The sequence below is a fragment of the Lithobates pipiens genome, unplaced genomic scaffold (assembly GCF_037356315.1).
Source record: "Lithobates pipiens isolate NorthernLeopardFrog02 unplaced genomic scaffold, aLitPip1_a1.2 Scaffold_22, whole genome shotgun sequence".
In the NCBI taxonomy this organism is placed as follows: Eukaryota; Metazoa; Chordata; class Amphibia; order Anura; family Ranidae; genus Lithobates; species Lithobates pipiens.
The window spans coordinates 59832627-59860131 of record NW_027507784.1 but is presented as its reverse complement, the minus strand read 5'-3'; the positions used below and the strand labels follow the sequence as shown (position 1 = coordinate 59860131).

The following is a 27505-nucleotide window of genomic DNA, read 5'->3' as shown; positions in this document are numbered from 1 at the left end:
TTTTTGACACTTTCCATTTGCTGATCCAACTGACTCATACCAGCAGTTCTGAAAAATGTTTAGATCTCGAACACGCTAAGCAACAAAAGAATATAGAAAGAGAACCGCCAGCTGTCACATTTTGTACTACGTCTATCCCACACTGTCTCGTGATCCTTAATTAAAGCAGAATCTTTTGCTGTATCTTTGAACACAGGCAGAATTAGCCTGCCGGATACGTTAATGTAATTAACCGGTATTGATTGGGTATCCTCTTTGATTCAGCATTGTATTCTACTTTACTTTATTGTTAATTGTATTGATCTAAATAATTGTAAAGAAGGGAAATACTCTTATTTCATCAGAGAAAGTGGCACTTGGGCTCTAATATCAAGAACAGGGCTGTAATGAAGTAGTTTGTTTTAATCAAACGACAGAAGTTGTGCGGGGGAAAGTCATACTGGGATTTACTTAGACTAATGCAGCGATAAGTGGTTTTACTGTTGGAAGATGATTAAGTTCTTTTAATTAGGTGTTCTAATTGGCTAATCTGCCATGTTGGTTCATCAGTGAAAAGACTTTTGTTGGGTTTTACAAGGTGCTTAAATCTGAATAAGAGAAATGAAGCACTTCAATTATTTCTCATTCCTGGATGTATTCTCAGCAATTAAGTCTTCATGTGGGGTTGAAATCAGGTTCTTGTCAGTATGTGCGGAGGACTTTTTTTGGATGAGTGCTGTACTGCTGTTCAATACAATTCTCTAATAAAAGAAGACCTTCAATAAACACCTTTAAAAAGTACACTGTGTACAGCATAGCCTCATAGGTTATGGTGACATAGGCCAGAGGGCACCAAAATGCACTGTGCTATAATTCTACAGCGTTCCTTCTTTGTAGTTGCCTTTTTAGTTCAAAAACTTTCTTACCTGCATATCCCCAATGGACCATATGACCCATGGAGAGTGTTTTAGATCTTTCACTCCTGCTTTTCCAGTAATAATGTGGGTCATAGTGCTGGACCTTACTGGCATGTCCAACTGCCCTCTTTGCTTTTGGGTATCCTAAAGGAACACTGAGAATGAGGTCTTAGGCCTGATTCACTCCTATACATTTTTAGTGCTTTTTGCATTTTGCAGATTTACACTGTAGAGCATGTTCAATAGGAAACCATGTTAAATGGACTGCAGTGAGAATCTGCAAAATGCAAAAAGCACTAAAAATGCATAGGTGCGAATGAAGCCTTATGCCCTGTACACACGGTCGGACATTCCAACAACAAAATCCGTCTGATTTTTTTCCGACGGATTTTGGCCCAAACCTGACTTGCGTACACATGGTCACACAAAGTTGTCGGAAAATCCGTTCGTTCAGAGCAAGGTGATGTAAACCACGTACAACGGGACTATAAACAGGGCAGTAGCTAATAGCTTTCATCTTGTAATTTATTCTGAGCATGCGTGGCATTTTGTCTGTCGGTATTGTCTACACACAATCGTTTTTTAATGTCCGGAAAATTTTAGATCCAGCTCTCAAACTTTGTCGGAAGTCCGATGGAGCCCACACAAGATCGGATTTTCAGACAACACGATCCGATCGCACATTTTCTGTCGGAAAGTCCGAACGTGTGTACAGGGCATTAAAGTACATAGAAGGAAAAAAAGGTTAAAGTAGGTCTAAACCGTGACTCTATGACTGGTGCTAAAGCACTGTGTTTTCTAAGCCACTACCATGTTTTTTTTTCTTTTGGAAAGTACTGTTTTTATTTTATTTATTTATTTATTTAGCATCTTAGCACTTCTGATCTCCTGCAGACTTTCTGCAGCTCCTTCATATCTACATTCACTTATGCCAGTGACAGCTGTATGACATTGCTTATGATTGGCTTACTTGTGCAATGAGCCTCAATATAGCTACTTGTAGTTTGTAATAAAAGAATGTGAAACAGGGTGACAACACAGGAGAGTTGTTGGGAGACATGGCCAAGGTGTTGTCACTCCATAACAGGTAATGGCTGAACTAGGATATTCATGGCAGGATCACTAGGTATTGTTTTAATTAAAGCTTTAGAACAGCGGTGTCCAAACTGAGTCCCAAGATGGCTATGAGTGCAGCCCAATATAAAATAATAAATAAAATTTATATTGATTCTTACATAAAAAAACATTTTTATTTTTTGTAAGAATGTGTTTACACTTTGCGAACACATGCAGCCAAAGAAAGATTTTAGTGTCTCTTTACTGGACTTTAATAAGCTTAATTCTGCCAAAGAAAAATCTCCCACTCTTCACAATCGTGCCTTATGCAGGCCATACACGGTCGAATTTCGAACGAATTTTCTTTTCAAAATCAGAAAATTCGTTTTTTTTGTGATCCGATGATGCCACCATTGATTTTCGAAATTCGGCCGACCAAGCCTTCAATTTCACCTCATGTTGCGACAGACAAGAATTTTCTTAGCTCGGAATCTTCTTTTCTCTCCGTAAATTTTCTTTTATCTCCGTACATTTTCTTTTCTTTTTTTTTTTTTTCCATAAAGATTTTATTGAAGAATACAAAATTTACAGGAACAGGTCATCACAAATGAACAGGTACACAGCATGAGGTTAGCCGTACAAAAGAAAAAAAACACGGTGGAGGAGGAGCCAACAGGATCCTCCTAAAGGTACCAGGCAAAAGAATAGGCTTAAAGACTGTTCCAATCACTATATCGGCACTACGTTAAGTCTAACTATGATGGCTTCACAGCTGCGGGAGGGGAACGACTCGGGTGGCTACCCGCGCCCGCCCGAGATACCCCAGAGTAGACAACCGGGCATAAGGCTAGGGCAAAACTAGGCGTCAGAAACCGGGCAGTAGATGTGCCAACAGGGGAGGGGTAATGGGGTAGGGAAAGGGGGGGGGGGGAGGGAGCAAGGATGGGAGGGAGAAAGAAGGGGGGAGAGAGGGGAGAGGGAAAGCAAAAAGAGGAGAGGGAAAGAGGGGGGAAAGGAGGGGGGGCGAGGGAGAAGAAAAGGAGAGAAGGAGGGGACGTGGGAGGGGACGTGGCCCCCTGCCCCAGGGGCCCAGGGGGAATAGTGGACAAGTGGCAGGGATCCAAGTGAGGGTCAGCCTTCAATCAGGAGGAACGTGTTTAAACTCAGGAGTAGTAGTGAAGTGAGACCAGCAGGCCCACGTACAGGAGTATTTCTCGAATCTCTCTTGGGAGATGTGGATCAACTCCTCCATGCCAGCAATCCTGGAAATGGTCGCGAACCATTCTGCCAAAGAAGGGGCACGGGCGGACCGCCAATGCCTGGGAACACACAACCTTGCAGCGTTAACTATATGCATGGCCAGGGATTTAAAATAGTCTCTCCGAGAGAGGGAGGTGTGATGGAGGAGAAATTGTGCCGGAGTGTAATCAAGATCGAAAGTGGTAACGGCTAGAATGAGCCTGTGGACTTCCCTCCAGAAGGGTTGGATGTTCGGACACGCCCACCAAATATGGAGCATTGTCCCAACATCAGCGTTGCATCTCCAACAGACATTCGGAGTAGTAGGGGAGAATTTATGAAGGCGGGAAGGGGTTCTATACCATCTGGTTAGAATTTTGTAACCGTTCTCCTGGATGGCAACATTCAGCGAACCGCCGTGAGCGTATTCATGGACTCTAGTCCATTCCGTCGGTGTTAGAGGAGTCAGCAGATCCCTGTGCCAGGAGGATTGCGAAGGGGAAAGGGTCAGGACACTAGGGTCCGAGATGAGGGCATATAGGAGGGAGACGAGGTGTTTTTGGGGCGTCTTACGGTTGCATAAGTCTTCAAACGGGGTGAGTGGTCTTATCCAGTCCTCCAAGGGGGCCCGGGTAGAGAGGAAATGGCGAACCTGACGGTACGTCCAAAACGAGAAGGAAGAAGCGTTCGGGAGGCTACGAAGAGTGTCTAAGGAGGCGATTTTACCCCCCGGGAAAAAGTGGAGGGCCAGGACATCCTCAAAGGGCCAGTCCTGTCGAAGAAAGGTGGGTGAATTTCCAGGAGGAAAGTCAGGATTGGATCGCAGTGTGGTTAAGGGGCCTGGGGACGGCGCAATAGGAACGGAGGCGGAAATCCTACTGCATAGCATCAAGGAAGTGTGGATAAATGGGTGCGCGGCAAGAGAATGGGGCCATTGTTTCGGAAGTAACCAGGGGAGGAGATGAATGGGAACAGGAGAGAAGGCGTTTTCTAGAGACACCCACAATTTGTCCAGAGAGTGGATATTCCAGTCCGCTATCCTAGTAAGGTGGCAGGCGACGTAGTACTTGTATAGGTCCGGGAGGGCAATCCCCCCTTTAGATTTGGGCAGCGTGAGTCTGGAATACTTGATCCTCGGGGGGGAGTCTCTCCACAAAAAGGACGAGCAGACCTTCCGATAGGAGGAAAAGAAACTGCAGGGCAAGGCCATAGGGATGGTCTGGAACAGATATAAGAAGCGAGGCAAGACGATCATTTTAAGTAAGGCCGCTCGTCCGAACCAAGACACGTTAAGGTGGTTCCAGTCTTTAAGATAGGTTTGGGTGTGGGCCAGAGCCGCGTGGAAGTTAAGGGAATAAAGGTCAGAGAGGTGGTGAGGGATTTTGATGCCCAGGTACGAGATAGCGGTGCGTTCCCAATGAAAGGGAAACGCTGCCTGGCAGTGGGACACTTCCTGGGGGGACAGGGTGACATTTAGGGCTTGGGACTTGGAGTAGTTGATCTTAAGGTTGGAAATCTTACCAAAAACCTCCAAGTCTTGAAGTAGTGATGGGAGAGAAATGCGCGGCGCGGTCAGAGAGAGCAAGATGTCGTCTGCAAAGGCCGAAACCTTGAGCTCCCTCTCCTTCATCAAGATCCCCCTGATGTCCGGGTTCGTTCTAAGTTTATTCAAGAGGGGCTCCAGAGTGAGGATGTATATCGGTGGGGAGAGGGGGCAACCCTGACGAGTGCCGTTGCTAATAGGGAAGGCGTCCGATAGGTGGCCGTTGACTCTCACCGCCGCAGTAGGGCCAGCATACAAGGCCATTATAGAGGCTAGCATGCGGTCACCTAGGCCCACCGCAGCTAAGACTGCGCGCATGTAGTCCCAGGCCACTCTATCGAACGCCTTCTCGGCGTCTAGGGAGAGAAGAAAGCCAGGAGTTTTGGAAGAAGTGAGCCAATGGTGAAGGTTCAAGGCGCGGATGGTGTTGTCCCGGGCCTCCCTGCCCGGGACAAAGCCCACCTGGTCATTGGGAATTAGACTAGGGATCAAGGGAAGCAATCTGTTGGCTAAGATTTTGGCATAAATTTTAATATCGACATTCAACAGGGAAATTGGCCTATAGTTTGCTGCCAGGAGGGAATCCTTGCCCTCCTTGGGTATTACGGCTATGTGGGCCTTTAGCATCTGGACTGATCGCCCCTGGGGGTCCGCGAGGGCATTGAAAGTGAGTAGGAGGTGAGGGGAGAGGGTGTCCAGGAAGGATTTGTAGTATTGGAGGGAAAAACCATCCGGTCCCGGGCTTTTGCCGACCTTCATCTGCTTCAGCGCGGTATCTAGTTCAAGGGGGGAGAACCGTGCCTCCAGGGATTGAGCACACAGGGGAGAGATGGGCCTGGGGCTGTGTGATGAAAGAAAATCCGCGATGAGAGCATCCCGGGCTGCTCGTGCGGTCTGGGAATGGGGAGGAAGCTGGAGGTTGTAAAGTTTGGTATAAAATTTTTCGAATTCCTTCGCAATATCTTCGTTTTTGGTAAGTAAGGAACCCGAGGGATGCCGCAGGTTATGAACAGTGGGAGATAATTTAGTTGATTGAACCGAACGAGCCAGGAGGCGGCCACACTTGTTGCCGTGTTCGTAGAAGACCCTTTGGCCTAGGACATAGCGCCTTTTAGTACGTTTGCCCAGCTCATCTGTGAGCAAAGTACGGGTGTGTATCAGCTCTTGGAGGGTAGCCTGGGCCTGAGATAGTTTGTGAGACGTTTCCAATGTCTTCAGCCTTGTCAGAAGGGAAGACACGCGCTCCTGGTGTAGTTTTTTGGCTTGGGAGGATAGAGCCATCAGCTCCCCCCTAATCACGCACTTGTGGGCCTCCCAGAGAGAAACCGGGGAAGCAACGGACCCCGAGTTCTCCTGGAAGAACAGTCGGATACTCGAGCGAATACGCTCTAGGGCGAGGGAGTCTTTGAGCAAGGATGGGTTAAAGCGCCAAATTTTAGTTTTGGGACAGGAATCGGGGAAGGAAAGTGTGATGGTGATAGGGTGATGGTCAGAGAGGAACATGGGCTCAATGGATGAGTGCTGAAGGAGAGGGAGGTCTCTCTGGGACAAGAAGAAAAAATCTATTCTGGAATATTTTTGGTGGGGGGCCGAGTAGAAGGTATAGTCCTTGGAGGAGGGGTGGAGAGTACGCCAGGCGTCGTGAAGTGATAGAGCTTGGAGCTGTGATTTAATCTGGCGAAGGGCTTTGTAAGTCAGCGAGGATGTCCCAGTGGACGTATCAAGTAGAGGATTCAGAGGGACATTGAAGTCCCCGGCTAGAAGAAGCAGTCCGCTCTGGAAGGAGGACAAAAGGGCGCAGGTCGTGCGAAAAAAGGTTACCTGATGTTCGTTAGGGCAATAAATGTTGGCCAACGTAATCGGTGTAGAAGCGTAAGTGCCCTTAAGAAAGACATACCTTCCCTCCGGGTCTATCAGGGAGTCGGTAAGATGAAAGTTAGCGTGCCTGGAGACAAGGACGGACATACCCTTCGTTTTTGCTGCAGGATTGGTGGCATGGAAGGCCGTCTTATAGATATGGTTCGAGAGTTTAGGGATGGCGTCAGAACGAAAGTGCGTCTCCTGCAGGAAAATAAAGTGTGCTTTGAACTTGGTCAATGAGGATAGTACTTGAGATCTTTTTTCTGGCAGGTTGAGTCCCTTCACGTTAAGGGAGACACACTTCAGTTGCAGGGGAGCGCTAGTCGAGGACGTAGGCTGCATCATAAGGGATTGGGCAGGCGGAAAAAGTTTGTACCGGGAACACCGGTGTAAAAGCCTATAGAGGGGGATGTGAGGCAGGGGGCCACAACCCCGGGGGCAAGGGAAGAAGAGAAAGGGGAAAGGGGCGGGGCAGCAGAGAAGGAAAAAGACAAGGAAGTAGGGAAGGGTGGGTAAGGGAAGGGCAGGGGATCGGGGGACAAAAAAAAAGACCAGAGGTAGTACTAGGCCAGCTATCTACCTAGAGGGATGGGTGGAGAAGTCTGGTGTGTCAGCCTAGTCTCAGAGAGACTGCTGTGTGGGAACAGTGGGATAGACGAGAGATACATGACGTCTGCGAACCAGGGGATCTAGGTGAGTATATGAGGGACTCCGCCCCTTTTTTTTTTTTTTTTTTTTTTTGGGGGGGGGGGGGGGGGGGGGGGAGGAGCCAGGCGTATAGGGGAGCCTACCAATAATAAAGGGGATCTGGAGAAAAAGGAAGAAAGGCATATTGTTAGGTCATGACAGCTAGGCAGTAAACAATGAGACATTATAGAGCCGCGACTGGAGGTGAAAGGACAAGCCACGGGTCGCAGATCCTGCATAATGGAGCAAAAGTGCACAAATAACATAGCAACTTAACATATAAAGAAGAAACAGTATCAACATCAGTAAGTAGGCCGAAGACTGGAAGGCCTGAGAGAAGTCTCGGTCGAGTACCCTCCCCTCTTGGGAGGGGAGGGGGGAGGATGGGGGGAAGGTGGGAGGGGGGTTAGGGTTGGGGGAGGGGGAAGGTTGGAGGGGGGGAAATTGGGAGGGGGGGGGGGGAGAGGTGGGAGGGGGAGGGAGGGGAATGGAAAGGAGGGGAAGGGCAGCAAATACAAAAAAGAGAACAGCCTCGGGGGGCAGATTAACAGCACAAAAAAAGAGAAAGAAATAAAGGGAGAAAAAAGAAACCCAAAATCTTCTCTTTCCCTCCCCTCTTCCCCCCACACATCTAGACAATGACAAATAGTGACAGATAAAAGAAGAGCGAACAATGCAAGCATGAGTCCGTGTCGGCCTCTCACCCATCCAAATGATAAAGGGGTCTTCAGGTGGGGAATTCGGAACAGGGAGGGTAACAGTCACCGGGGGTTAGAAGCAAATACGGTAGATAAATTGAGGAGACGGGTGCGGGGTAGCAGTGGAGTAAAAAAAAAAAAAAAGAAGAAAAAAAAAAAAGTCTCACAAACATAGGTGTCCTCCCGGAGTACGAGGGTATTCCACAAAGGAAAATCTGTGAATTCCAGGCTGGGAGAGTCCGTGTCCAGACGATAGCAGGGCTAGAGGGAGTCTTATCAGAGTGAGAGACCCTCACTCCGGGGGTGAGGGGTGCCGAAACAGTGAGGTGAGGGGCGGCCGAGGAAACACATGAGGGCCGTGAAGATCACAACAGAGCATGGTGGATGGTTGCAAAAGGTAAGCGGTTGAGGTAGCATGGGGAAGGAAAGGAGGCAAGGTGGGCAAAGAAGTCTCGGGGGGGGGGGCAGGGGGGAAGCGGGGCAGGGTACTCACTCAGAGCGGGACTCCAACAGCAACAGCTCCGCTCAGTTCTCTGGGGCCCCGCCTCGTGCTAACGGGGGTGAGGGGCTTCGTTGGCGCAATTCACGGCGCAACGGACGATCGTTAGGAGACCTCGGATCAGGACGACGATGTCGAGAACGTTGACGGGCGGCTTTCGGTGAAGGATTAAGAGACACAGGACGCCAGGGTTCCGTCGGAAAGAAGGTCGTATACCAGTCCGGGAGCTCGATAAGTGGCAGGTCAAGTTGGTCGCAAAAGGCTGGAAGGTCCTCTGGGGTGCGGAGAAGGGCAGAGCGCCCTCTGGCGGAAGCAGATAGGCCAAAAGGGAACCTCCAGCGGTATTGGATATTCCTGGAGCGTAGGGCCTCTAGTAGCGGACGGAGTGCCTTCCTGTTCTGGAGAGTGATCTGTGAGAGATCCTGAAAGAGTTTCACGTCTGCACCATTAAACATAATATGGCCCTTCATGCGAGCCTTTCGAAGAATTTCTTCCTTCAAAGGAAAGTTGACAATAGCACAGATGATGTCCCTGGGTGGCTCGGAGTCCCTGGGAGGGGGGCGGAGGGCGCGATGAGCCCTTTCCATGTCAATGGGGGAGTCCGCAGGGCGCTCCATGAGGTCATTGAATATGGCGCACAGGGTCGGTTGAATGGCGTCCGGCTCGACACCCCGGATCCGTATGTTGTGCCGCCGTCCGCGGTTGTCCAGGTCCTCGACGTGTCTATGCAGCTCGAAGACCTGAGAAAGCTGGGAATCATATGCGGATTGCACTTGGCGAATGGCCGCTGCGTGGGTCTGGGTGGTCTGCTCCACACTGTCCATGCGGTGGGCAACTGCCAACAGGTCCGCCTTGAGGTCCGCGATTGCTGCAGTCACCGTGCATTTAATGTCCTGAGCGACTTTCCAGGTCAAGGAGGCTCGGAGGCTGGGCACCCCCAGAGCCAGTACGGATGTCCCAGGCATGTGGGCAGGCGAGGGTCCGTCAGGCGAGGTCGGGGATTGGGCCTGCGAAGGCTCGTGGGCCTGGTATCGCTGCGACCGGAAAATATCCAGGATGTGCCTCCCCTGTGCGGTCTTGGACTCCTTAGGGGTGCGGGAGGTGGACGAGCTCCTGGTAGACCTGTGCATAGCAGGGAAAGGAGGCTCCCGTATGGGCAGGTAAAGTATCCCCGGAACGCAGGAGCTCACCAGTTAGGCGTCCATCAAGGTCTCCATCCAGGCCACGCCCACATTTTCTTTTCTTATTACATTTCTCGCACGATTCTTCCATCATTGATTAGAAAATCGTTTGTTTTTCTAAAAATTTCCAACATGTCCGATTCCTCAAATTTTATTTCCGCACGAAAATCGGCTGTTGCTGCAGCCCACTAATGGTGCGAAATTCATACGAAAATTCTTAGATACGATTTTCGAAAGAAAATTCTTTCGAAATTCGAACCGTGTATGGCCGGCATTATTTGTGTCATCCGTTTTCAACAGCACTTATATTTGTGAGCAACTATTTTCAAGGATGAAGCATATAAAGGGCAAAATTAGAACCAAAATATCTGAAGAACACCTTAAGAATTCATTGAGTTGCTACTACATGCCATCCAAGCAGAAATTGATGCATTCGCTTATCAAAAACAGTGTCATATATCGCACTAGTTTTGTGTTGCCCTGTTTTTTTTTATAAAATTTTTTTAATAAAATTACAAAAAAAATAAGTTTTAATACTTGGATACATTATCTACGTCAGTGATCTTTACCTTGTGATCTACCTGACTTTTTCTGCTCATCTGCTATCCTTATTTTTGGTGTATTTTATGCATGGCTCAAGACAATTCCTCCTCTTCCAATGTGGCCCAGAAGGTCGAAAGGTTGGACACCCCAGCTGTAGAAAATAAAAAGATGACTATTACATTGACATGCTAAAATGATTTGAGATTCTAGTGGTTGGTTTTACATATAGAAGTGTATCAGTTCTCCCAAAGTTTTTTTCCCAAATCTGATTATTTAAACACCATGTGCATACCTGTTTGTAAAGCTTGAGTGCTATTTCCAAACACCTCTGGTGTCTGGTGTAGGTTTCTTGTTGTCTATCAAATACAGAATACCCAATGTATCAAAACGAAGAAGTTTCTCACAGCCTCCAGTCAGGTTCAGACTTGTTTTGTAAGTTTGAATCTGATTGGTTATACATCAAGCAGAGTGAAGCTGGCCATTCATGCCTTGAATTTTGGCCATTTGCTGCTGAATTGGCCAAAATTTGAGCCACGGGTGGACCTATTGTGCAGAAACTGACACTTCCAGGAGTGTCAAACTCATGTTTCTCCTACAGTACCCAGTGGTTTCTCCTGCTGACTCCGATGGCACTAACGGACACCGTATTGATGTAAAGATCAGCAGAAGAAACAACCAACCACTCTTTGGGGACTTGATGCTCAGGGAAGTGGACTGCAGCAGCAGGAGGAGGTAAGTATTTACATTGTTCCTTCCAGGTACAGCTTTAATTTAAACCTTCGGTTTAGTGAATCATTTCAGGGAGGACAGGAGATCGAATTGAGATCGAAAAACTGGAGAGCACAAAATCTGGTGCAGCTGTTCATGGTAGCCAATCAGCTTGTAACTTCAGTTTGTTCAATTAAGCTTTGAAAATAAAATCTGGAAGCTGATTGGTTTCTATGTGGGTCTGTAGCAGATTTTTTTCATTCTTCAATTTTAGTAAATCAACCCTTTGACTTTTAGCAGTTTTGCCATTGTGCTTGCTCTATTAGTTGCTTAGTTTTAAGTAGTTCTATTATGCATACAGTTCAGCGTTAGTAAAGTAACGTAGTCTTAAATATTTTGGTAAGCCTGATTTACACTCTTCTCCTTTATCTTCATGTTTAGACTGAACTAATTTTATGATGAGCCAATAATTTCCACATTAAAATGCAATGAATAAAAAGAGTTCTTGAATAAAGTAGGGACCGCCTCAGTACTAACAAATAAATTTCAATAAAATGGCTCCATCCATTAACTCTTTCATTAGCAGGTTGTTTGGCGCGCCCAGGAGAACCAAAGCTGCCGCCGCCGCTGTTTGAGAGAGTAATTTGCATGAAATTCAGCGCTACACTCAAATTAATACCGTACGTGATTACAGGACAACCTGGTTGTTAATTGCCTGTAGTCTTTAAATATGCACTTCTTTCAGAAATAGACACTAATTATTAGATCTTGTTTGCTGCTACACCATAAGTTGCAAATGTCTAGGAAGGTTGGGAAATTTGCAATTCTAATGGGGCAGGAGCGCGGGGAAAATTGATCTAATCATTTAAGAAGAGGGCTGCATACAAAATGAATAAAATGTTTCCCTGAGATCAGGAAATCTTTAATGTGGGCTTATCAAACATTTGCTTTCATAAGTTCCCTTTTGTACGTCTGGTCTTTTTGCGTATTTGTGAATTCATTAACCGTAACTGGCACACTTTGGTAAGCCTTTGTAAGAAGAAAACAAGCAACATTTTTTTTTTTCTTTTGTTGTGATTTTTTTTCCCTTGTTTTTTGTATTTTTATTTTTTTTCTCTGTTTAAAGCGACTGCATTGCTAAACACAAAGTTTGAAGAAGGAATCTTCCTGTAAAGAAGAATGTACATAGTTACCTCTGCTGCTGCCTACACTGCTGTAATGCAGAGACATCTTCCTGCAGAGTCTCTACAGAAACCGACACTTCCAAGAGTGTCAATCTTCTTATCCTTTGTTGCACTCAGTGATTCCTCCTACCCACCTCTACAAAACTACTGTGTCCTGCAGTTTTTTAGCATCTGGCACAGGAAACCGCATCACATACTGGGGGAATGAGGAAATCAATACTCTTGGAAGTGTGAGTTTCTAAATAGTTTTCAGACATTTAAACCCAGATCCTGCATTCACTATATCTGGCCTCACACAGTACACAGAACATGGAAATGCAATTATTTTAGTAAATATAAACCGCTAAATAACTTTTTCTTATCAGCATTAAATAGCAGTCTTGTGACTTCTATCTGTGTCTGGTTAAAGCTTATAGGAGGAGTTTTCATTTTCCCCTGATTGCCCTATTTGCATGCAGGACCCCTGATCCGCTATCTGAACAGAGCTGATTGGCCCTGTGCTGATCTCATGCACCCTCTCAAGAATAAAAAAAAACTCTCTAGCAATATACACCAAACTGAGCATGTGCAGCCTGTTCCCTAGGCTCTGTTCTATCAGGAGATATATTGGGGACTGTGGAAGAAGGGGGGATCAGAGAAGATAGGATTAAACAGCTTTTTTAAACAATGCAGAGGATTAACTCCTTAGGTTCCTCAGTGAATATAACAAGCATGCTTTACTGCATATACAGACTGATATTATATATAACTTTATGTACAGGTCCTTCTCAAAAAATTAGCATATTGTGATAAAGTTCATTATTTTCTGTAATGTACTGATAAACATTAGACTTTCATATATTTTAGATTCATTACACACAACTGAAGTAGTTCAAGCCTTTTCTTGTTCTAATATTGATGATTTTGGCATACAGCTCATGAAAACCCAAAATTCCTATCTCAAAAAATTAGCATATCATGAAAAGGTTCTCTAAACAAGCTATTAACCTAATCATCTGAATCAACTAATTAACTCTAAACACCTGCAAAAGATTCCTGAGGCTTTTAAAAACTCCCAGCCTGGTTCATTACTCAAAACCGCAATCATGGGTAAGACTGCCGACCTGACTGCTGTCCAGAAGGCCATCATTGACACCCTCAAGCAAGAGGGTAAGACACAGAAAGAAATTTCTGAACGAATAGGCTGTTCCCAGAGTGCTGTATCAAGGCACCTCAGTGGGAAGTCTGTGGGTAGGAAAAAGTGTGGCAGAAAACGCTGCACAACGAGAAGAGGTGACCGGACCCTGTAGAAGATTGTGGAGAAGGACCGATTCCAGACCTTGGAGGACCTGCGGAAGCAGTGGACTGAGTCTGGAGTAGAAACATCCAGAGCCACCGTGAACAGGCGTGTGCAGGAAATGGGCTACAGGTGCCGCATTCCCCAGGTCAAGCCACTTTTGAACCAGAAACAGCGGCAGAAGCGCCTGACCTGGGCTACAGAGAAGCAGCACTGGACTGTTGCTCAGTGGTCCAAAGTACTTTTTTCGGATGAAAGCAAATTTTGCATGTCATTCGGAAATCAAGGTGCCAGAGTCTGGAGGAAGACTGGGGAGAGGGAAATGCCAAAATGCCTGAGGTCCAGTGTCAAGTACCCACAGTCAGTGATGGTCTGGGGTGCCATGTCAGCTGCTGGTGTTGGTCCTCTGTGTTTTATCAAGGGCAGGGTCAATGCAGCTAGCTATCAGGAGATTTTGGAGCACTTCATGCTTCCATCTGCTGAAAAGCTTTATGGAGATGAAGATTTCATTTGTCAGCACGACCTGGCACCTGCTCACAGTGCCGAAACCACTGGTAAATGGTTTACTGACCATGGTATTACTGTGCTCAATTGGCCTGCCAACTCTCCTGACCTGAACCCCATAGAGAATCTGTGGGATATTGGGAAGAGAAAGTTGAGAGACGCAAGACCCAACACTCTGGATGAGCTTAAGGCCGCTATCGAAGCATCCTGGGCCTCCATAACACCTCAGCAGTGCCACAGGCTGGTTGCCTCCATGCCACGCCGCATTGAAGCAGTCATTTCTGCAAAAGGATTCCCGACCAAGTATAACTGAACATAATTATTTGAAGGTTGACTTTTTTTGTATTAAAAACACTTTTCTTTTATTGGTCGGATGAAATATGCTAATTTTTTTAGATAGGATTTTTGGGTTTTCAGGAGCTGTATGCCAAAATCATCAATATTAAAACAAGAAAAGGCTTGAACTACTTCAGTTGTGTGTAATGAATCTAAAATATATGAAAGTCTAATGTTTATCAGTACATTACAGAAAATAATGAACTTTATCACAATATGCTAATTTTTTGAGAAGGACCTGTAGCTGTGGCAACATAGAGCATACCACACACTGTTCCGGGTGCAACCCGAGACTTCCTGTCTCATACCCGGGAACACAGAAGAGTCTACTGCAGTGACACTCAGAACAAGCAATGTATTCTATCAATGAATGCAAAGCTTCCTCTGATTGGCTGACACGATTGCCCGAGAGTCAGGCTGATGATGTCACAACCTTTGACTCAGCCAATCACAGGAAGCTTTGTATTGATTGATAGAATACATTGCTTGCTCTGAGTGGCTGAGTGCCACTGCAGTAGACTCTCCTGTGTTTCGGGTATGAGACAGGAAGTCTCGGCTCACACCTAAAACACAGTGTGATATGCTCTATGTTGCCGCAGCTGAATAGAGTTTATACCGCACATCCAGCCGCCTTATAGGTTAGTGAGGAACATAGTTTGCTTGGACCAGCTTTATCAAATGAACTATGTAAAGTGTGTGGAAAGATGGAGTTCTTCTTTAAGCCCCAGTAGGGAGCAAATGTATCAGAGGGAGGTTGTGGGTGTAGTGTCTTTTTGCTGTCAGGTGGATTAAGTTGTTTTTAGTTGTAAGGATCAGTGATGTGCAGCTTTCCTTAAGAAGAACAAATATGAATAGTATGTTATGATGGTCGGGGGGTTGTGCTGCTCTTACCCTGTCCTTCCAACAGTTACTATAATACAGCCCAGGCTTTAGAAATCCCATGAAAGCAATCAGATTCTGAGCCCACTGAACAACACTATCCTCATCAACGTTAACTGTGTACAGAGTAAAGGAGTTTTTCAGTTTATTAGCTGAAGGTGTAAAAACTAATTATTACGTTTCTGTAAGACAAAACTGTAATATTTGGTGCCCTGTTTAGAATTTATGGGGTTGAGTCAATTTTATGTTAAGTGTTTGGCTTTGGTAAGATTTAAAATATTGTATAACTTTTTCTGTTTATACAGAATCTTTTTATATGAAATGTGCTTTTAATACATTCCCAGAGCACTTAGGGTTAGCTAAATGGCACAGCCATTTTTGTTTTCTTTTAAATTTCCTTTATCTGACTGAACGTTCAGACTAAGCTTTTTAATAAAAGAACAGTCACAATTATGAATTATTCATTGTGAGAAAATTTCAGCTTGAGCTACTGAGTTTTATAAACAGATTGGTTACAACAAGAGAGAGCATGGGGAATTAGATTAAAATTAAAGTGGAGTTCCACCCCAAAAGTGGAGCTTATGCTTATTCTCCAAATGTAAATATAAAAAGCGCTCAACGTGGTAGATTAAAATTAAAGCGGAGTTCCACCCCAAAAGTGGAGCTATGCTTATTCTCCAAATGTAAATATAAAAAGCGCTCAACATGGTAGATTAAAATTAAAGCGGAGTTCCACCCCAAAAGTGGAGCTTATGCTTCTAAGGTGCCACACTTTCAGGGAAAAGGGGGGAACGGGGACATGTTTTTGACACCACTTTTGGGAGACCGGGCCGTGGTGAAATACGTCAGCAGCTCGATCCCCTTCCTCCTCCCTCCCTTTCTGCTAGGCCAGTGAGAGCACAGCACGCGCCACGCATGCGCAGTAGGGACCAGGCCATGAAGCCGAAGGGCTACACTGCCGGCTTCTCTTGCCAGCAATGGTGGCGGCAGCACCCGACCAGCCAATGTAAACATTGGCTGCAGTGCCGACATTGCTGGACTCCAGGACAGGGTAAGTGTCCTAATGTTAAAAGTCAGTAGCTGCAGTTTGTGTAGCTGCTGAGTTTAAATTTTTAAAGGGGCAGGCCTAACTCCTCTTTAAGATGCAATATTTTATGTTCCCTTTGATATACTTGTTTAAATGCATTTTTAGTCCTAGCAGTAAGCTATAAAGACATTTTATTATGTATAAAATCACTATACATTACATTTAATATAATTTAATATATATCTTGCATCTTTTTACTTTCTCTACCCCCCCCCCCCCTTTACTATTATTATGATTGAATATTTGTTTTTAAAATCTATTTCTTAACCCCTTTATTTGTTTAGTGATTTTACATCTCAGGTCCTGTTTCCTCTCTTGGTTTTCCTGTGACTTGTATGAAGGAGACAGTTGAGGGTCAGTTTAGGCTCAAACAGAGCTTGGCTAGCAGCATCACGTCACCCGTCAAGCACACGGCAGAGAGGATGGCAGGAAGGAATGGCAGAAGGTCATCTGTGACTTTCCTCATGCCTTGGGGTCAGGAGTTAGGGCTGGAGGAGTCAATGTCATTGTGCTTTGAGACAAACCTGAGCTACAATAGATCCAATGTGAACATATGGTGGCCGCTCAGTTAACCCTGTGCTCTCTGTCGCAGTAAATATTGCAGGCCTGGTTGTGAAAGAAGCTTGATTATGGCTTGTAGGCTTCTGTCTATTCATAAGCCACCTAAGCAAACAAGTGCATTTAGAATATTTTCATTTTGGCCTTGTATATATGAACATGAAAAAATATGCAAAACGAAAACCCTGCTATGCACCTAGCTTTTCTTGGTATCAAGTGTGAAAGAGTTGGATTGACCCATACGACTTCATATGGTTACCAAGACATTTGCCACATCGACATAAATCCACTGTGCCCTAAAATAAGTGTGAATCCCAACTGAATGCCCCCTATTTTCCAAAGGCCCCAATTTTCTTTATTTTTAGATATGCTGCTTCTTTCCACTTTTTTGTTTCATCCTTTGTTACATCTCAGTGGTGCTGATTGATCTTCTGCAGCCATTTCACGTACTCCAGAAATTGGTGTATGCCATTTCTCAGCATGGTTTGCTGACAGGGACACTAGTGGGACATACATGCATAATGTGCAATGAAATGGCCACTTGTAGTCCCCACTTGTCGTGGACTTGAAGGGGTGACACCACAGGGGAAGAGTTGAGAGGCAAGGGCAGAGCATTGTCACCTTTATAACTGGAAGGGCCTGAACATAGCAGGATCACCAGGTATTATTGTGATAAAACCTATAGATTTAAAAAATATTGAAAATTACTTTTGAAATGACCTAGGCATGTTAAAGTGATACTAAAGGCAAAAAAACATATAAAAAAAATGGCAAACATGTCATACTTACCTGCTCTGTGTAGTGGTTTTGCATAGAGCAGCTCCGATCCTCCTCTTCTCTGGTCTCCCGTTTGCACTCCTGGCCCCTCCCTCCTTCCAAGTGCCCCCAGAGCAATAAGCTTGCAATACGGGCACCCAAGCAGACACACTCCTGAGCCGTTGCTTTGCATGTTCCTTCACACACAGAGCTACGGCTCAGCCCCACCCCCTCTCTCTCCTCATTGGCTCACAGGCTGTGATTGACAGCAACTGGAGCCAATGGCTTCTGCTGCTGTCTCAGCCAATGAGGTGGGAGAGACCCAGCAGACCTGAGGCCCCCATGCACATTGCTATAGAAAGAGAGGTCAGGCTCAGGTAATATTGGGGGGGGGGGTGGGGTAAGGGGTTCGGGGCCGCTGCACGCAGAAGGTTGTTTACCTTCATGCATAGAAAGCATGAAGGTAAAAAACCTTGTGCCTTTAGAACCACTTTAACCACTGGATACTTCCTGCCCAGGCCAATTTTCAACTTTCAGTGCTCCCACACTTTGACAATTAAAAGGTCATGCAACACTGTACCTTGAAATTTTTATAATTTCTTTGAGACAGATAGAGCTTTCTTTTGGTGGTATTTAATTATTTAATTTAGAAAACCTTTTCTTAGTTTCTGTTATAAATTTTTTAATAAGTAATTTTTGTTCACTGATGAGGCTGCATTTACAGACACTGATGGGCACTGATGATCAATGCCCTGAATGTCGGTGTAAAGATTGTACTGAGAGCCTTGCCGGTTATCGGCTATACATTCCTCACACAGACACAACATATGAGGAAAGGACTGCCGATAACCGGCAAGTCTGTTTACATCTGATTAGCTGTGATTGGACACAGCTGACCACATGGTAAAAGGCTGCTATGATTGGCCCTTTAGGAAAGGACACAGCAGTCACAGAGCACGCCTAATGCGCATCCGAGCAGAGAGAGCCGCGCTTTAGCCGTCTTTCGGCTATAGCGTGGTACTAAAGTAGTTAAAGTAGAAGTTTGAGGTACTTGAAAAAACAAACATACATGCTTCCCTCAATCCTGCAGCATTGCTGTGATACTGCTTCTGTTCCCTGCTGGTTTTAAGACAGAGAGCGATTACATGACCACTGATTGCTCAGTTCTCTGTCTTCTCAGTGCAGAGAGCAGGGACTATGAGTCACTGTTCTTCACTCTGCCCCTTCTGCACTCACTGGAAAGCCAGGCTGGAGAGAGGACAAGCGCAGCTGGCTTCAGCTCTCTGCCGCCTGTGGAGAGCCAGCGCCAGCTGTCAATCGGGATCCGACAATATGAATGTGTGATCACAGATCGGTGCAGTAATACTCATGAGTCCAGGCTTGTGATGATGCTTCCTAGTTAGTGGATCTATGACATTATAGGCTCAGAGGAAGAGGGTTAAGACACTGACTATCATTTAACCGGAAGAATAAGAACAATAATTGTTGAATACAAATTAGGTGATTTTCATTTAAACGAACCTCGACTGTTTAAGACGGCCTTTCTTAACCTTTTTAACACAGAGGAACCCTTGAAATAGTTCTCTGGTCTCGGGAACCCTTTCTAAAAATGAGAAATCTGCAACTCGTGATACATTAATGTGATGGCCAGTGGGAAGAATGGTCCTTACACTTGTGGTCATTGGGAAGAATTACCTCCTTACAGATAGCTAAAAAGATCAATGATGTCAGTGGGAACTTATCTGAGAGGCAGAAATTGCCCACTGCTGAAGGAACCCCTAGTAACCTCTGGAGGAACCCAAGGGTTCCACGGAACTCTGGTTTAATAATCACTGGTTTAAGACCTCATACACAGTGGGTGATTTGCTCTATCTCCTAGACGCCTTTCCTCCTAACAGCGATGTTATGACAGAAAAAATGCATGATGCCTGTAAATGCATGTACCATGCAAGCACTTGTTAATTAATTTAATTGGAAAGCATAATAATTTATTCTGGCCATTGAATTGAAATGATGCTCAAGTGCTAATTGTGCCTAGTCTTAACGTGCACTTGGAAACGTTTACAGGTGTCAAGCATATTTTCTGCCAAAATGCTGCTGCTCCTGGATGCGTTGGCAGTGAGTTTCTCTTCTGCCTGTAAATGCCCCCGCCTATATTTCCTCTAAACGCCTGCGTGTGCATGGACACATAGGATAACATGGGGGGGGGGGGTGCTTAGAGGCAGAAAAAAAAACTGCCCGACACTCCTAGGAGGAGCGTTAAAAATGTTCAGTGTGCATGACGCCTAAGTTGTCCATGTTCTTAAGCAGCTAGAGACCATTTGGTTTAGGTTGTCTAGGCATAAGAGAAGTTAAAGGGAAAAGAATAAGTCCAACAATAAAGTTGCTGGACACAGTCACAAAGTATGTCCTAGTATATCATAGTATATCAAAGTAGAACATATCATTGTGAAGTCTTAAGATCCATATAGTAAATAGATCATAGAAACACCATTCATAAATGATAATGTAATGTTTTATATCTTTCAGGCAAGAATAACGCATGTGAATGCCGCTGAGCTGGTCAGACAGACTAATCAGGATGAATTACCATCCAGAGAGGCTCAGCTACTCACACTGGAAAACACTAAGGAATTTGATGTTCTGGTGATTGGAGGAGGAGCCACAGGCTGTGGCTGTGCCTTGGATGCTGTTTCCAGAGGTATGGAGCTTGGAATATTGTCAATGTCTCCTTTTTATAGCAGTAAGACCCCTTTCACACCACACCGCCCTTTGCGTCGGCGGTAAAACGCCGCTATTTTTACCAGCGTTTTACCGCCGGATTTTGCTTTTACCGGCGTTTTGCCGGTGGCATTACAGCGCTGCCCCATTGATTTCAATGGAGAGCAGCGGTGGAGGAGCGGTAAACACACCGCTCCTTCACCGCTCCAAAGAAGCTGCTGGCAGGACTTTTTTCTGACGTCCTGCCAGCGCACCGCTGTAATGTGAAAGCCCTCGGGGCTTTCACACTACAGACAATGGTGCAGCTTCTTTAGGGCGGATTGCAGGCGCTATTTCTAACGCTATAGCGCCTGCAAAACGCCCTGGTGTGAAAGGGGTGTAACCCAAGAATACATCTACATTTTACATTTGTAGCTTTGAAAAGCATCCTGTTCTGCAGGCATTACTCAAGCTTTACCAGGTATTTACTAAGAACTTGGTAAGTGTGGGCAGAGCTTAGAGGTATAGTATCCCAGAGATCACTGTATTCCACCCAGTTTTGGTAAATGTTTCCTGAGGCCTTCCATTCCCACTAACCACTGCTATATAAAGCACTTTTTTTACTGACCACCAATGTATTGGGTTAAAATTTATCTTGGCTATCCAATGCTATAGATATACAATTTTCTTTGTTGTTTTGTTTATTTCTACATGTACAGCTTTCTGTTCTCATTACTGGTGAGCTGTTAATATAATTATTTGTAGCAGGGGGGTCCTCGAAAGCTAAAAATAATGTCAGGTGTACCTCCTGGGTAGAAAAGGAAATGAGAAAAGCTGTGCATTGGTTTTCCCTTTTTGCTCCTCCCCTGGCAACTACAGAAAGGGTATGTGGGAAGGTGAGTGGAGAAGTGGAGATGCTGGGCCAGACCAGATATTAGACACTCCCAGAATAGAAGAAGGCTATACTATGCAACTATGCAAGGACTTTGAAACTGCACTAAGTAATTTATTCTTCTTGGAGTAGTCAAATTTTACAAGCAAAAAGGAAATTATTTATGGAAAGCAAAAACATTGCCGCTAAGCATTTACAAAACTAGATCTTTCTGTGCATTTTCCCATCAATTTGTAAGTTGGGGACATGGTCACTTTAAGGTCTGCATTTAGAGGACTTTGGGAAGACTTTGCATTTATAAAGCTAAGATAAAGTAAGAATTAAAAGAAAACCATGCCAGCGTGTACATGATCTTAGAAATATTTGCTACTAAGTTGTGGCAAACAGCAGATTTGAAAGATCTCTGGTTCAAGGTCCAGGTAAGAGTAATCATGTCATTTATACTTACCTGTGATAAAAAGCATCTTCATGTGTAAAATTGGGGAGCCAGCTTACTTCTACTCTCAATGCACACTCCTTTTCTGTATATCGGAATTGGTTGTCCACATCATACAAGTCTGTACGGATTCGGCACAAGGTGCTAGCTCATCAGTTTTACATAAGAAGCTCTGTGGGTGAAGGAATTGAATGTGAGCTTAGTATAAAGAATTAGACCTTTAACATTTTATTGTAGATTTGTTAAAGCAGAAGTACAGTCAAAGCTCGTTTTGGCTGTACTTCTCCCATGGATCACAGGAGTGCAGTCCGTTCTGCTCTCCCTTGACCCGTTTTCAGCAAACAGTGGGCTGAAGTTCACAGTCTGCTGACGTCACAGAGCCGGTCCAGGCTCGGGCAAGATCACGACACTGGGCTTGGAATCCACCCACGTGCCTGGACCAGCATCCACAGCCCAGCGCTTCAGTAAGCGCGGGGGGGGGGGGGGCAGAACAGAGAGCCAGTGACTGGCAGTCAGCAGCTCTTTGCTCAGGGAGCTGTGAGAACAGAATGATCTGACATGTTAGATCGCTAGGTTCTCAGTGTTGGAGGCACCGTGGGACAAATGCAGCATCAGACTGATGCTGACTCCATCTAGGTAAGTATAATTATACACAAAAGAAAACTCATACATCTCTTTTAACGAACTACAAACTGTAAATTTAAATTTTTGATGGAAGATGTTGGGCACAATCGATCTGTACAATTTTACTTACCTTTGCAGAACTTGCATCAAGTTTCCCTCTCTTCATTGCTCATACTGCTGCCTGTCACAATTTGTTATCAACCCCCCCCCCCCCCCCCCCCCGTTCTTTTATAGATTCAGTAAGACAGTAGTGCAGTGGGGAAAATTATAATTTGATTCCCTACAGATTTTGTACGTTTGCCCACTTACAAAGAATTGAAGGGTCTATCATTTTTACCATAGGTGTACTTTAAGTGACAGAGACTGAATATCAACCAAAAATCCTGAAAAAAAACACATACAACAAATGCTAAAAAATAAGTTGCAGTTCTGGAGTACATTTAACTTTTTGATCCCCAAGCAAAACATGACTTCGTACTTGGTGAAGAAACCCCTCTTTTTTTTACAGATCTTCTCTAAATCCTTGGCAACTGGAAGTTTCAGCTCCCTCCATAAATTTTCTATAGGATTAAGGTCTGAAGACTGGCTAGGCCACTCCATGACTTTAATGTGCTTCTTCTTGAGCCACTACTTTGTTGCCTTGGTATATTTTGGGTCATTGTCATGCTGAAAGACCCATCCATGGCCCATCTTCAGTGTTCTGGCTTAGGGAAGAAGGTTGTCATCCAAGATTTCACAATACATGGCCCCATCCATTGGCCCCTCAATAGGGCAAAGTCAGCCTATACACTTAGAACTTACTGAACTGTAACTTAATTTATAGAATTTGTTTTATGTGTTTTTTTCTGGATTTTTGGTTGATATTCTGTCTCTATTATTTAAAATACACCTATGATAAAATTATAGACCTTAATTTCTTTGTAAGTGGGCAAACTTACAAAATCTGCCGGGGATCAAATAATTTCCCCCACTGTAGCAGCATGGGAAAAGTTTAACATAGCTTTGGATCAATGTTTTACTGCTAAGGTTTGTATACTTTTACCCATTATCTGCTCCCATCACATTGACAGCCCTGTCTTATAGTGGTCATAAATACCATAGACTGTTACCGGGAATATTACTAACTGCACTGGAATGCTATGTTATTGGTTGTTCCTGTGCAATCATTTTAATGCTGTGACAATGAATTATTTAGTCTAACTCCAAAGTCCACTTGTGCTGTAGCCACCATTAATCTTAGTTTGTGGGAAGACCTACAGCTAAAAAAAAAAATACACACTCTGAACGCTGAAGTTTGTATGAACTGCACTATGGGCTTGACACATCTGACAATTATCAGGCTAGGGTAATACCCAGCAACCATTCAGGGAGATTTACTAAAACTGGTGCAGCTTTGCATGGTAGCCAATCAGCTTCTTTCTTCAGCTAGTTCAATTAAGCTTTCACAATAAAACCTAGAGGCTGATTGGTTACTAGGCACAGCTTCACCAAATTCTCTGTGCACCCGTATTAGTAAATTCTCCCCCCCCATTGTGTCTGCTGATTTAGGAATTACATTTACTAAACTTTTTGTCCTGTATATAACTGGCCTGGTGAGGTTTTTTTTTTTTTTTTTTTTTTATCTACCAAAGCAAAGTTTGACTTAGCCAATCTCCAGCTTTTAGTGAAGTTTAAATAGATCGTATTTACCAAGCTGGTCTAATCAAACTATTTACTTCACTAAGACATGCAGCAACTCTGAGCGCTGTATGGACTGTATGTAGCCTCTGATTGGCTGAGACAGAGATGCGGGCAGATGATGTCACGATCTCTGACTTAGAGAAAGCTTTCCATTAATTCATAGAATACAAAGCTCCCTGTGAGTGGTTGGGCAGCGCTTAGCCCAACTCCATTTTGTTCCAGGTTTAAGAAGGGCAGTTCTGTATACTGTGTGCACCTGAGGTGTTGCATAATGTGCATACAGCTATGAGAGCTGTAAATGTTGTAACACTTGGTCCAAATTAACTTTTTAAACTTTACTAAAAGTTGGAGATCAAACCTAATGTGATTGTAGCCATATTAGTGTAGTTTTGTATGTTAGTGCAAATAAAAAAAGTATCACGGACAGTACTCAATTTTCTCTGAGATCAAACCTAAAACTGAATTATCCTCTGCACTACCAATAAAGTGTAAATAAAAAATATAATAAATATATGATGAAGATATAAACCATGCGTGTTGCAGATAAATCACTGACATGAGTTTCCACATTCAGCAAATTATATACATGTGACAATGTGCAGCACAACTACAGTATATACCATCAAAAAGACCTGTGTGTGTGTGTGCATATATGTATATGTGTGTGTGTGTGTGTGTGTGTGTGTGTGTGTGTATGTATGTATGTATGTATATATATATATATATATATATATATATATATATATATATATATATATATAGGGCTCAAGTCCTGTGGGAACACATGGGAATGGAGTTCCTGTACTTTTTCCACAACAGGAACTCAGTTCCCATTAGCAGCCGTGTCCTGCAAGACTTTGAAGTATGTGAGCTGTGTGGCAGGTGCTACACCAGCGGCTGTCGACACAGCTCTTAATAGTAAGTGCCGCACACCTGACCATTCAGGCACTGCCAGTAGGGGGCCCCATGACAGCTTCCACTTCGATCTACCTGTCAATCACAGCTAGCTGACGGGTAGATCAGGTCTAGGTCTAGCTGACGGGTAGATCAGGTCTACGTCTAGCTGACGGGTAGATCAGGTCTAGGTCTAGCTGACGGGTAGATCAGGTCTAGGTCTAGCTGACGGGTAGATCAGGTCTAGGTCTAGCTGACGGGTAGATCAGGTCTAGGTCTAGCTGACGGGTAGATCAGCTATTCTGCTCACAGGACATGCAGGGAGAGAGGTGAGCTGAGGGAGGAACATCAGTTTGGGGTGGTAAGCTGAGCACAATACCTGGCAAAGTTTAATGCCAGGAGGGAAGTTTATGTGGAAATATGTGAAGGGTTGGAATATCAGCGAGTGTGTGTTGGAGCCCTGCAGAGTTTGCAGCCCCCCAAGCTAACATACATCTCCTAAGCAGGAACGCATCACTATCTCCCCAAGCATTCTGTCCAGATAATGTGCAGTTAATTTATGACCTTTCCGTTTAACCCTGTGTTATCCAAACTCTGTTCATTGAAAAGTGTAAACTCACCACATAAACACTCTGTATACAAAATAAAATTCTCCAATAAAGATCAGAACATGATGTTCACATTTTCATGGAAGCACAATTGAATGAATGCTGATTATTCAGAGAATTACTGTATTTATGTTTATTGAGGATTGTTTTTTTTATTTTATTTTTTTATGTACTAACAGTTAAGCTTCATACACACAATACGAAAATTGGATGAAAAATACCACTTTTGAAGTGTTCGTGCATATGAGCTTATCATTTTTATTTTTTTTTGGTGGGCAAGTGGATTTGGGTGGGAGTTCCCAGACTTTTTTCCCCAGGACTTGACCCCTGTATGTATGTATGTATGTATGTGTGTGTGTGTATGTGTGTATGTGTGTGTATATATATATATATATATATATATATATATATATATATATATATATATATATATATATATATATATAATGTATGTGTATATATACTCAAATATGTTCAACAATCGAAAATATAAATGTCCGTGTTCAAATTGCATGAGTAAATAAATGTCCATATGACCCCACCAATTTGTGTCTTTTTTGTGTTAATTATATATTTATAATGCACCACAGTCTTTCTCCTCCAAATACATATACAGTGGATATAAAATGTCAGGTTTCTGTGATGTAAAAAATTGAGACAAAGCTTAATCATCATATAATTTTTTCCACTTTTTAATGACCTATAAACTGTACAACTCAATTGAAAAACAAGCGGAAATCTTTTAGGGGGGGAAGTAAAACTAAAAAACTAAAATAATGTTGTTGCATAAGTGTGCACATTCTCTTATAACTGGGGATGTAGCTGTTTTCAGAATTGAGCAATCACATTCAAACTCATGTTAAATAGGAGTCAGTACACACCTGCCATCATTTAAAGTGCCTCTGATTAACCCTAAATAAAGTTCAGCTATTCTAGTAGGTCTTTCCTGACATTTTCTTAGTCGCATCCTACAGCAAAAGCTATGGTCTGCAGAGAGCTTCCAAAGCATCAGACCGATCTCATTGTTAAAAGGTATCAGTCAGGAGAAGGGTAGAAAACAATTTCCAAGGCATTAGATATACCATGGAACACAGTGAAGACAGTCATCATCAAGTGGAGAAAATATGGCACAACAAGAACTGGACGTCCCTCCAAAATTGATGAAAAGACGAGAAGAAATCTGGTCAGGGAGGCTGCCAAGAGGCTTACAGCAACATTAAAGGAGCTGCAGGAATTTCTGGCAAGTACTGGCTGTGTGGTACATGTGACAACAATCTCCTGTATTCTTCATATGTCTGGGCTATGGGGTAGAGTGGCAAGACAAAACATTTTTTTCCAAAGAAAAACATCCAAGCCCAGATAAATTTAGCAAAAACATATCTGAAATTTCCCAAAAGCTTGTGGGAAAATGGGTTATGGTCTGATGAGACCAAAGTTGAACTTTTTGGCCATAATTCCAAAAGATATGTTTGGCGCAAAAGCAACGTTGCACATCACCAGAAGAACACCATACCCACCATGAAGCATGGCGGTGGCATTATCGTGCTTTGGGGCTGTTTTTCTTCAGCTGGAACTGGGGTCTTAGTCAAGGTAGAGGGAATTATGAACAGTTCCAAATACCAGTCAATACTGGCACAAAACCTTCAGGCTTCTGCTAGAAAGCTGACCATGAAGAGGAACTTCATCTTTCAGCATGGCAACGATCCAAAGCATTCATCCAAATCAACAAAGGATTGTTTTCGCAGAAGATTAAAGTTTTGGCATGGCTCAGCCAGAGCCCAGACCTGATTTCGACTGAATATCTATGGGGTGATCTGAAGAGGGCTGTGCACAGGAGATGCCCTCCCAATCTGACAGATTTGGAGTGATTTGGCAAAGAAGAGTGGGCAAATATTGCCAAGTCAAGATATTCCATTCTGATAGACTCATTCCCAAAAAGACTGAGTGCTGTAATAAAAATCAAAAGGTGCTTCAACAAAAGTATTAGTTTAAGGGTGTGCACACTTATGCAACCATATTATTTTAGTTTAAAAATTTATAAAATAGCATTCACAAATAGTGCACTAAATCCAGTGCACAAAGATTACGCATTTTATAAATACAGCTATTGCTCTCTTAGGGAAAATCATCAGCATCAGTTACATGTAGAAATAGCTCACTTCTGGCTTCACCTGTGCGTGA

The 27505-nt window shown here is 44.0% G+C and overlaps 1 protein-coding gene across 2 annotated transcripts in view; it reads left to right on the top strand.

The window, feature by feature from the left end:
* Positions 1 to 27505, top strand: part of GPD2 (glycerol-3-phosphate dehydrogenase 2) — a 256583-nt gene that overhangs the window by 47674 nt on the left and 181404 nt on the right. For both annotated transcript variants that reach the window (XM_077447659.1, XM_077447660.1), the window contains exon 3: positions 20020 to 20191. In XM_077447659.1, coding sequence (XP_077303785.1) covers positions 20020 to 20191 — 172 coding nt within the window. The remainder of the gene's footprint in view (positions 1 to 20019; positions 20192 to 27505) is intronic.